The sequence below is a fragment of the Mustela lutreola genome, chromosome 15 (assembly GCF_030435805.1).
Source record: "Mustela lutreola isolate mMusLut2 chromosome 15, mMusLut2.pri, whole genome shotgun sequence".
NCBI lineage: Eukaryota > Metazoa > Chordata > Mammalia > Carnivora > Mustelidae > Mustela > Mustela lutreola.
The window spans coordinates 41,163,455-41,175,744 of NC_081304.1; the positions used below are offsets into that span (position 1 = coordinate 41,163,455).

Here is a 12,290-nt window from a genome sequence, read left to right on the forward strand (position 1 = left end):
TAGACAGCTGAAGGCACCCTAACAAGCCCTTATACTTTAATCTTATTACATTCATTTCACTCTGATCCTACTTCTATGTTAACATTACACTACTAGAAATTGAGATCATTTTGTACACTAATATATTCTAGACATATTTTATAAAGTAAAATTTGTTTTTCTGATTATAAACATGTTGGATGGTAGAAAATGCAAACTTTCTAAAATATTAAGAAAAAATTAAAATTGCTTAAAAGCTTTTAAATGCTGTAAAAGAAAATGTAATCAAATAAGCAAATGTTCACATTATTTTGGCATGTTAAAAGAACAGATTATAGGGAGACAGAGAGGTAGACTGAGCCTGGGTGGCTCAGTCAGTTAAGCATCTGCCTTCACTTGGGTCATGATCCTAGGGTCCTGGGACTAGGTCCCTTATCAGGCTCTCGGTTTAATGCGGAGTCTGCTTCTACCCCCCTCCCCTGCTCTTGCTCTCTCTCTCACTCTCTCAAATAAATAAAATCTTAAAAAAAAAAAAAAGAGCAAATTATAAAACAATGTATCTCATTCAATTCCAACAACCTAACATTTATTAAGCTCCTGCCACATGTGCAAGAAACCATGCAACATGCTTTACACGTAATTAAGAAATACATGTATTACACGTGTAATTAAGAAATTAAGAAATACACGTAATACACATTATTTCTTAATTTAAATCTCACAACCACCTCTGAGAATTAAATAATTTTATTGACCCTATTTTACAAGTGAAGAAACTGAAGCCTGAAGAAGTTAAGTAAATTGGCCAAGGGCTAGGAAGCAGTGGCAAAGCAGAGCCCAAGAATTCAAACCCAGACAGTCTGATTTCAGAATCAGCACACTTGATATACCAAAATTTCACCTGTGGTTCTCTCTGCAGTGTGGTATTATAAATGACCTTTATTCATTTTGCCTGTGTGTGATTTACTGAATTTCTACAATGAACATAAATTACTACCATATTTTTTTTAAATAAATGTCCAAATAGAGGTTGGATAATCATCTGTCAAGGTTACTGCAGAAGCGGATTTAAATAATCTCAGAATCCTTCTAACTAAGGATCTGTGACTGATCAATTAGTGGCTGGAATGATTTTTTTTCAGAGGACTGGCTCTAAAAAAATAAAACAAAAATGAATCCATTTTAAGAATTATATAAGTTTTAGACTGTCAGATTCTATTTCTCCTGTTTTACAGATAATGAAACAACTCAGAATTTAGAGTTATATATCACAAGGCAATTGAGTCAGGGCAGAAACCAAAGCACAGGTCTTCATTGATCTTTGTTGCCAACATTTGACCAAAACAAAACTTACTTCTTCCATGCTCTACTTGCAAATTCAGTTATTAGAGGCCAAAAACTGAAACATAACAGGAAATACAAATGCCTCCACCCCACCACTACCACCACTTCAGTCCATTACCCAAAAGGAAGACCTACCTGGAGAATAAAAGAAATATTTTCCCAGCCCTGGGCTGAGATGGAGGTTGAAAAGATATTTCAAAAGTCAGGATGACATTGCACGGCAGGGAGGGCGGGGGCTAAAAAACATGTATATAACAAGTTAAAAAAAAATAAATAAACAGAAATACCCGAGAATCTGATAGGATAAAATACTCAGATACTACCAAAGTTTAAAGAGTTGCCTCAGATTTAATCAAATCCTAAATGGAGTGTTCTTAGAGTATGAAAACCAATTTTATAAAACTGGACAGTAAAAGGCCAAGAGAAAAAATGAAATACATAGTTTCATATTTATAATTGTACATTCTTGTTGGTATTCTAACAAATTCTATTCTCTCACCTTCAGAATTCAACTCTCTTCACCTAAAAATCTGTAGTGAGTATAATGCAATATTTATACTAAATAAAAGGGGAACAATTTGGGGGTGCCTGAGGGACTCAGTCATAAGCATCTGACTCTTGATCTTGGCAAAGGTCACGATCTCAAGGTTGTGAGATGCAGCTCCAAGTCAGGCTCCGACCCAGGGTAGAGTCTGCTTGTCCCTCGCTTTGCTCCTCACCGCCCTGCCCCATGTTCTCTTGTGCACTCACATGCATGCTTGCTCTCACGCTCTGTCTCTCACAGATAAATAAAATCTAAAAAAAAGGAGGGTGGGGACAATTTTACAACTTCTCCTAAGAGCCAAAGAAGCTTTGATAAGGTGAAAAGAATGATAAATAATGAAATCAAAGATATGTTTAAAATGTATGTCTAGTTATGTCTATTTCTAATATAGGACCAGATGTGTTAAAAGATTTCCAGATACACTCATATGAACATAAAAGGTAAAATTGTTAACAGCTCATCTTTGAGTGAAGAAGCAATAATACATTCCTCACTTTACATACTTGTGCTATCTGTTCAAAAAATTTAGACCTTTTTCGTAAAGCTTTATTGAAAAGTTACTGCTCTGAGAATTAACACCCACACTCTAGTTTTAACTCAATTAATTACATGTCATATGATTGTGGACAAGTTGCTCTGCATATCCAGTTTTTATTTTTTTCTCGTGCAATCATAATACCAAACTATACCAAATTATACCAAACTATACAAATCAAACTATAAGAAGGGATAGAAAAACTACTACACCAGAAGATAATCTCAGTAATACATTTTTATGACTATTTACAGCTTCCTTTCATGTAAAAGATTCACAACTAAGATACTAAACAAGCCCATAATATGAGTAGACAGCTATTATCTTCATTTTACAGATGAAAACATAAAAAAACTGAAGTTCAGGGAGGTAACTGGTCCGAGGCCACCCTGAAAGCTATATAATAAAAAGTTCTTTTCTGGGTTTTGGTGTTTTGTTGTTGTTGTTGTTGTTTTTAACTACCTAGTTTACTATTATCACAAATTTAAGGTGGTTAGGTTGTTTTCTCACACCCAAATTACTATGAAGACTACCCAAGGAAAGCTGTCAACAATTTAAGTGAAAAGGGTCACTTGAGATTGTTATGAGCGGTAATGACCCATAAGGTCATGATCTTTATACATAGTATAAAACTATGATTAAAAATAATTTAGGTAAAAAACCTTTAAAATATATTCCTAAAAAGTCCTGCTATTTACTCAATTAACTTCATGCCTCTTACACCAGATATGCAACCCTGCTTGGGAGACATGAAGTGAAGGGGAAAGGATTTCATCAGGAAAAGTTAAGTAAGTTCTCTGAAATTCAATAGGATAAGACAGTCAAAGCTATAAAATATGAATAGGGGCAGACAACAGCTTGTAGACTGTAGTGGCAATCCTAAATCAAACCAAAAGAGAGCCAACCTGTGGTTTAAAGAAAATATGCAATCTGGAAGTTTGCACCTCAAGTTATTGCTACTTCAAAGTACTTAGTGCCATTTATAGTAAAAAAAAAAAAAAAAATACATACAGGTTTAGAGAATAATTCCAATTCATCATAATAGGATGGGATTCCATATTAGCTTGGGGCTTTTTTGTCGCAACAGAAGTTCTTTTGATGATAAAGTCAATGGCTCGAAAGCCACTCTCAAGAGAACTCAAGAATGTAACTATGTATCACTGGCATAGGATATTTGAAGTGGTCAGACAGGCAGCCTACTGAACGCACCTTAAGAGACTTTAATGAGGGCACTACCAATTCCAGTTATTCATATTCTAAAATTTTCTTCAGCACAACCTCTCAGAGTGCTGTTTATGTAAGGCTCTGGGACCTAGTATGATACAGAATATTACAGATTGCTGAAACTTTAAGTTCACAGTCAACTATAATGTAAAACATGTTAACTTGTCTTTTCTTCAAGGTCAGAACAAACTTTGTCTCATCTTTCCCTCTTCACCTGCAAGAAAATGGGGTATTCTAAAAGATCTCAGATAAAATAAGCCAATGCTTTTATAAATACAAGTCAATCCTCTGCAAAGAAAGAGCTTAAGATGCCCATATTCTACTTCAGTATTGATTCTAAGCCTTTTAACAGTTTAAGCTAACCTCCCCACAAACCTCCCCTTCTATTTCTATGAATATTCCCCTTAAACTTCCTTTAAAAAACACACAAACAAACAACAACCAAAAAAAACAAAAAAACCCTCATGCTTTCTTATACCTCCTGTCCCTGGTCTGAAACACACACATAACTCCCAATGAAGAACAGACTGAAGCTAAAGGAACACATTTGCAAAATATATGTTCTTAATTAATACACTGTTCACCCTTAAAAGCGTGTTGTTAAAATGCAACAATACAGAGTCCATATGGAACCCCAAAACATGAAATTTGAAGACTAAACCAAAAAATGCCCCATAGCAGCCTCAGTAATCCAAAGAAAAGATGTAAAAATAAGGCACTACCATACTGTAATAGATCATTAACCTTTTCTAAAAGACAAAATTCTCCATGCTAAACACATCAAAAAATAATAATAATAAAATAAAAGAGGAGGAAGTGGATTTAAGAACCTAATTTTCTATTGTTCAAAATGTCACATATTAAGAATAGTTAAAATTAGAGGTGCCTGGGTGGTTCAGCTGGTTACGTGGCTGCCTTCAGCTGAGGTCATGACCCCGGGGTACTAGGAATATGCCTCCCCCTTTCCCTCTCTGACTCTCCCTCAGTCTCTTCCTCCCAAATAAATAAATAAAATCTTAAAAAAAACAAACAAACAAAAAACCTTAAAAACTAAGATGAAATAAAATGTAACAATATTGCTGGCCAAATTCACACAATACCTTATGACACTTTTATATGAAAGGCCCCAAACTTGAGGAGCCATATAATACATCTGCTATAAATTAGATGATAAAGCAAGAAAAAATCAATTATAGACATCCATGATATGCTACATAAGGATGCACTCAGTACCCTATTTATCAATGAATGCTACAGTAAGACATGCAAATCAGTTAATGTACATTTCTTGGGAATATCCAGAGACCAGTCAATCTCCCTTATTTAGTGAAAACACAGTAGTCAATAAGCCTAAGGAAAATGTGTCAATCTTACATTTAAATACTTTTAGATTTTTCAAAGCTCTCTGCATTCATTATCCTATCACACTACTGCAAAAAATTTCCTTATGTAGAGACTCACCACTAAAAGTAAATGACAAATCCAAGACCACAAAGGTAGTTAACCAGATCTGAAACTTGATTCATAAAACATGTTAGTTCTATGGTAAGAAATATAAATATGTGCAAGTTCCTCGAAGCTATCTCTTTAAAAAAAAAAAAAAAAAACTATTCGTGACTAAAATATCATTTAACTTTTAAGACCTAAGCTATTACAAACACTACCTTTAAAATTAAGTTATTTCCATTTAAAAGCTAAAATCACCACTCCTTTTAAACAATCAACCTTTCAATCAGGAATCATATACAAAACATTCCACCAATGACACACAATATGCTCATAACTACAAAGGCCCTGGGGTGACTATATGAGAATTCTAACAGAGGCTTCTTTCTTTTTAGAAAGTTTACATTCTATTTGACAAAAAGAGAAGAGCAAATACTAAGCTGTGTTCAACCAACCCTCTTGAAGGGACAAACCCCAGGTGACAAACACACCAAGAAATGAGACTGCAGTGAGTTTAATCCAAAAAGACTTCCTGGGGGAAAATGAAGCTTAAGCTGAACACTGAAAGACGGATAGGAATTTTAAAAGCACAGAGGAGGAACAAAAGCATTCAGGCAGGGGCTGGCAACAACAAAGGCTAAGAGGCAGGAATAAGCATGATATATACAGAAGAGACTGAGTCAACCTGTCTAGGACATAGGTGCATGCTGAGGCATAATGAGAAATAGTGTGGTAAATTAAGTGGAGTCAGCTCCCAATGGACTCTTATGGCATGGGGAGTTGCTGTTAAAATCATCAAATATTTAAACTAGATAAGAGAACCTTAGAGATTTTCTAGTTGATTCTTTTCTGACAGATGAGGAAAATCTAGGCTCCACAGAGATCTAAGCTCTGGCCTAAGGACAGAGGTAGTAAAGAGCAGAACAAAACTCAGACCCCAGTTAGGAACCCTGGTTCAGTGATAGGCAGCACAGTACAACAGAGAAAGCAAGTCTATCCAAAGATCGATGAGCACATTAATATATAAGATTCTGCAAGCATACAGACAAAACAGTACTTTTTTTTTTTTAAGATTTTATTTATTTATGTGACAGAGGGAGAGATCACAAGTAGGCAGAGAGAGGAGGAAGCAGGCTCTCCACTGAGCAGAAAGCCCGATGCGGGGTTCGATCCCAGGACCCTGAGATCATGACCTGAGCTGAAAGCAGAGGCTTAACCCACTGAGCCACCCAGGTGCCCCAAAAGTACTGTTTTCTTAGGAATTCCAGGATACTGGTTTCCAGAGGTAACATAATACCACAGCGGCACTACCGTTGAGAAAAACCACTTTTGCCAGAAGGAATCACTTTCAAGAAAGCAGCAATCCAGAAGGAAAGCAGAGGCAGAGCTAGTTTTCAGCTATAAAGGAAATGGGTGGATAAACAGGAGGGGCAGCAGGTATCTGGCAACAAAAGAGAAGGAAAGAAAAAAAAAAAAAAAAAAAAGAGCCACTGAGAGAAAGCTACAGGACCAAGTAAATGTTTGAGAAAAGAAATCTTAGTAAGTTTGAAGGCAAAAAGGAAGGCACTCACATAAAGAAAAGTTAAATTAGATGCTAGATAAGGTGAAGGGAGTGAGGGAGCATAAAGAACTAATTGAGGACCAGTGGGAAGAAATTTTTTAAAAATATGAGTTCCACGGGTGCCTGGGTGGCTCAGTTGGTTTAAGCATCTGCCTCCGGCTCAGGTCATGATCCTGGGGTTCTGGGATCAAGCCCCATATCAGCTTCCCAGTCAACAGAGAAACTATTTCTCCCTTTCTCTCTGCCCCTGTCCCCACTGCTCATGCTCGCTCTCTCTCGCTCTCAAATAAAATCTTTAAAAAAAGTAATTAAAAATGAGTTCCAGAAAAAAGAATAAGCATATTTTCCTCACCATAAAATACCCCTCACTAAAAGAGCATTCATTTTCAACTGCTTTTAAGGCCTTATAAATGGCAGACAAGGCTTTAAGAACAAGACTAAGCTAGGCAGGTTTTTTTTTTTTTTTAATCCAAAACAGCTTCAAAGTTTTACAAATCTATTTACCAATTAACATGTGGTTTATAACCTCAAAGACTATTTATTTTTGTTCATCATTTTTAAGATTTATTTATTTATGACAGAGAGAGAGAGCATGCATGTGCACACGGAAGTGAGGTGGAGGGGCAGCGGGGGAGAGAAAGAGAATCCTCAAGCAGACTCTCCACTTGAATGTGGAACTGGATATGGGGCTCAATCCCAGGACCCTGAGATCATGACCTAAGCCAAAATCAAGAGTCAGAGCTTAACCGACTAAGCCACCCAGGTGCTCCTTGCCAATCATTTTATACCACATATTCAAAGGGCATTCCAATTAGCATTCAATTTATAATATGCTATTATTTCAAATAAAAAATCAGACTTTATTCTGATATGCTGTAAAAAATAGGAGAGAGTGTCTGGGCACCTGGGTGGCTCAGTGGGTTAAAGCCTCTGCCTTCAGCTCAGGTCATGATCTCAGGATCCTGGGATACAGCCCCGCATCAGGCTCTCTGCTCAGTGGAGAGCCTGCTTCGTCCTCTCTCTGCCTACTTGTGATCTCTCCCTCTGTCACATAAATAAATAAAATCTTAAAAAAAAAAAAAGTACTGTTTTGTCTGTATGCTTGCAGAACCTTATATATTAATGTGCTCATTGATCTTTGGATAGACTCCCCCCATCTCTCTCTGCCTGCCTCTCTGACTACTTGTTATCTCTGTCAAATAAATAAATAAAATCTTCAAAAAAAAAAAAAAAAAAAAAAAAGGGAGAGAGTATTATATGCCATTTTTACTTGACCAGATAGGGAAAATATAAATGTTTAAATGAATATAATTATGACAAATCATTTCAGGATACTTTTTCAATTTCTTATAAAAAAGAAAAAAATCTTCAAATAAGCACAAGTTTTCTTATGTGCCCTTTCAGAAACAGGGTCCTACTGGGGTGCCTGGGTGGCTCATTCGGTTGAGCATCCAACTCTTGATTTTGGCTCAGGTTATAATCTCAAGGTACTGAGATCAAGCCCAGCAGCAGGCTCCACACACGCAGAAAGCAGCTGGCTTGAGATTCTCTCCCTCGCCCTTTGCCCCTCCCCCAACTCACTTCCTCTCTCTCACAAATAAATAAATCTTCAGGGGGAAAAAAAAGAGACAGAGAGAGAGAAGAGAGAGAGAGAAACAAAGTCCTACAAATGGGGGGGGCACACAGAGCCAGGTGGGGCACGTAACAAGGTTTTCTCTAATTTAAATAACCTAATAAGCCACAATTTAGAGCTATATACCTAAAATTTGCCAATTTCAATTTGGAAATTTACTATTCAGCACCACAAAGGGAGGTCATAGAGAGGTAAAAGATATAACTGATACATTCATTAAACTTCCTGGCCTTCCACCTTTCCAACTGCCATATCCCTAATCAAGAAGGTAATTACATTTTAAAATTGGTAAGAATCATTCAACTTAGGCCACAAATACTACGTTTAGGTGCAAAACTAGCAGGTTACAGCAATTTCATTTTACCCACCTGGAAATAAGGACTTAAGCTCAAAACGTCAAGATGGAACACTACCACTTAATTAACTGGAAATAAGGACTTAAGCTCAAAACGTCAAGATGGAACACTACCACTTCTTTTAACTGGGTCTACTGCATCAAGTTGCCAAGCAATACCCATCAGAGTACAAGACATTATCAGCATTTCTGATTCAATCACCATAAATATCAGAAGGCCAACCAAAACATCAATTCAATCATAAACAGAGTTGCTACCTTTAGACTTGCACATGCTCTCTGGCTCAACACACACATCTTAGCTGTAATAAGCAGCAGCCTGAATCCCTCTGGACCCAGTGAAACAAAATACAGACAACATATCCAAAACTTAAAACTTTCAGAAATAGCTGAAACATTTAAGACTCTTATAATAAATACCTCTTACTACATGCAGAGCTTTCTTTCCCCTCAATAAAAATGTAAACTCTTCTCTCTTAACTATACTTAACGGGTTACTAAACAAATCCTACGAGATACTTTTCAAAAAAAGTATTCCTGATTGCGCAGCATTTGATACTTTTCATACTGAGGCTCTTATTATTAGGTCTGCTATGAGACCTTGGAAAGTCATTTAATATATCTGTGCTTCAGTTTTCTCACTTTCCAACCTCAAGATAAACTCTATCTGAATTAAACATTTATTACTTCTATAGTAAACTAAAGTATACAAAAAGTACCTTATATTAAACACTGAAAACGCTTATACTTTTGTATCACAGTCAGTGGGCTTTATTTAACCTTGTAAGAGAAAAATGTAAGGAATAATTTGCCCTATGTATCTTTCTCTTAATTACAACATAAGGAATATATTTTTAAAAAATGCTTCCGTTGAAAACTCTTAAGTTCTTAATTTTTAACAGATGGTGGCGGGTTTGATCCCACAATATTCATAACAAGGCAAACAACAAAGCCTAAGGTCCTTTAACACTGGAGACAAAAATAAGGAAATATTTACTTGCATTACTGGGCATATAATCAAATCATTCTTCTTTTAAAATTTAGAAAACTATCTTTTTTGTATGTGGCAGATAAGCCCAGGGAGCAACAGGTAAGAAGAAATAAAGTTTAAAAACTGGGAAAAAATTATTTAATAAAAAAAGTAGAGGGCGCCTGGGTGGCTCAGTTAGTTGGGCGACTAGTTCGGGTCATGATTCCGGAATCCCAGAATTGAGTCCTGCATCGGGATCCCAGCTCTGCGGGGTGTCTGCTTCTCCCTCTGACCTTCTCCCCTCTCATGCTCTCTCTCACTGTCTCTCTCTCAAACAGATAAAATCTTTAAAAAAAAAAATTGGAGAACAACAATGATGGTGTGAATCCTTCAAATTCCTGCATCCAGATTATGCTGTCCACAAGGTTCAGCTTTGGGGTTCTTCCATGTCCTTTTTAAATCCTTTCCAAGATTACACAGAGAAAGTCTTTTCTCTCAAGTTTTTAATCTAATGCTCTATCAATAACACGACCTAATAAATGCAGTAACATCTTACTTCTTCAGATAGATTAGTAGTACACTTGGTTTAGATGCTTTTTGGTCTAGAAGGAGAATGGGCGAGACAACTCCTGCAAGCTCCCGACAGCTTTGTAATTATACTGTATCTCTGTCGTTTCTTTTCCAATTTCTTCTCAGTCCTGCTCCCAAATATCTTTCAGACAGGTCAGAAACACTATGAGTCCTGCGAGGAAATGTTTGTGGATCCAATAAAAGTAGAGCCCTTCTCCCCGCTCCATTCAGTTCTCATGATCACTTTTAAGATTGTACCCGTAAACAAAATAGATGGATTCAATCTTAAACAGCTCCCTCATCAGAGGAAGCCCAGGGTAGAACTGCAGCTGCAAAAAGCATCCCTTTAAACCATCCCCAACTACCTACAGCAACACAAAGTTAAACTAATTCCCAATGACAAAAGGTTTCTGTGTGCATTCATTCTGATCAACCCTAGGAATCAGTGTGTGAAGCTCAAGGAATAAAAAGGCACCTCCCCAAGCCAAGAAACTTTTTTTTTCCACCCCAAATATTCTCAATGAAAGTTCTCTTGTCAACCAAGAGGTGAGAGTTAAAAACAACAAAACACTAGCAGAATTATAGGTTCCAGCACCACATCCCAGCGGTCCTTGCTCTCCGTTGTCACGGACTCAGATGCAGTTTCCCACTTTTCCTTTCACCCTTCTCCCCTTACTCTCCAAGATTCTCACTCAAGAAAACCAAATTCACATTCTCAGACCCCTGGTAAAATAAAGGGCGAAACTGCAATTACTAAGGAAGAAGAAAAGGAAAGATCTTTCCGAAGCAGAAGGGAACGAGAACCATGGTTTCCACTACAACGGCAATGTAAATGCCAGTCTTGTCTCATCAGGATATGGGAGGGGGGGACGCCCATGTGGGGTACCAAAAAAGATGTGCAGTGTGTGTGCACTCGGAGCTCTCGGGGCAGGCAGAGACAAGGGAGCAGAAAGTAAGAAAACCTGTGCTTTCCCTGCTTTCTTCTACTCTTCCCCGTCCAAGAGAGGAAGCTGAAGAAACTGGGGGGAGGGGCGGGATGTTATCGTTCTCCTATTGGGGGTACACACCACAAGCCTGGGGGTTCCTTCAGCTACCCCCAGTTTGGAAGTCCACCGAGATAAGGGGAAACCCCTAAACGTAACCCACCTTCGTTCAAAAAATAAAGTAAGGGGGGATGATTAGATCCAGATGGAGAGCCCCTGAAAGCGCCCCCAGGTCGCCCATCCTCATTAACAAGCGGAAGGGCTGGGATAAAGGGGATGGAGGGTCCGAGGGGTGGTCAGGGAAAAGGCCCCACCCCCCGACTTAGGAGGGAAGGGGAGCCAGCTACCAGCCGTCCCCTCCCTCCCCGCACCTCCCCCCCTAGGCCACCCCCTCTGGTTCCCCCCTTCCTTTCCTCCGGAGCCCGAGGCAGCCGCGGGGGAGGCGGCTGCTCCTTCCTCCCCTCACCCACTCCGCCCCCACCCCCACTTCGCTCCCACCTCCCGCCCGCCACGGGCCCGTTACCTGCTCGTCGAAGCGGCTGACCACGGCCTGGACCCATTCCACCGGCCTGTGCGCGGCCATGTCCTCCCCGCGGCCGGGGGGCGGCGGAGGGACGGGCCGGCCGGCGCCCAGGGCCGGGAAGAGGGCGGGGAGCGGGGGCCGAGGTGAGGGCAGAGGCGAGGAGAGGGTCTGAGGAGTGCAGGCTCCCAACGTTCCCACGGGGGTGGGGATGGGGGGCCTGCGCCGAGCCGGGAGGGGGACAGGGGAAGGGGGCGTTGGCGAGGAGGCAGGGGGAAGGGGGACGGGGGAGGGGGACCCGGGGAGGGGAGGGGGCCTCTTGGTCGCTCTCCCCACTAGCGCCGTCTCCCCACAGCCATCACAGTCCGAGACGCCGCCATGACACCCCACCGGAAGTGGGATCCTTTCCACGGCCCGGGGAGAGGGAGAGCGAGCGAGCTAGAGATTGAGAGCGCGGCTGGGAAAGGGGAGGGGGAAGCGAGAGGGAAGGGGGCCTGCCGCGCATGCGCCCGCGCCGGCCGGTTTCATTAATGAAAAAGCTAGTCCTCCTGGAGGTGACGTCACCTAACTCCTCCGGGCCCGGAGGCGTGCGTCCCTCTTCGCCGCCGGGCTCACCTACACTCCAG

At 39.9% G+C, this 12,290-nt stretch overlaps 1 protein-coding gene across 7 annotated transcripts in view; it reads right to left on the minus strand.

Moving 5' to 3' along the window:
* NF1 (neurofibromin 1) overlaps positions 1-12,062 on the minus strand; it is a 252,514-nt gene extending 240,452 nt beyond the window's left edge. For 5 of the 7 annotated variants that reach the window (XM_059149024.1, XM_059149022.1, XM_059149021.1 and 2 more), the window contains exon 1: positions 11,668-12,060. In XM_059149024.1, coding sequence (XP_059005007.1) covers positions 11,668-11,727 — 60 coding nt within the window. In that variant the 5' untranslated portion in view covers positions 11,728-12,060. Of the gene's footprint in view, positions 1-11,667 lie in introns of all 7 variants that reach the window. The other 2 variants (XM_059149027.1, XM_059149025.1) reach the window with 2 other exon arrangements.
* Positions 12,063-12,290: the final 228 nt, after the last annotated feature.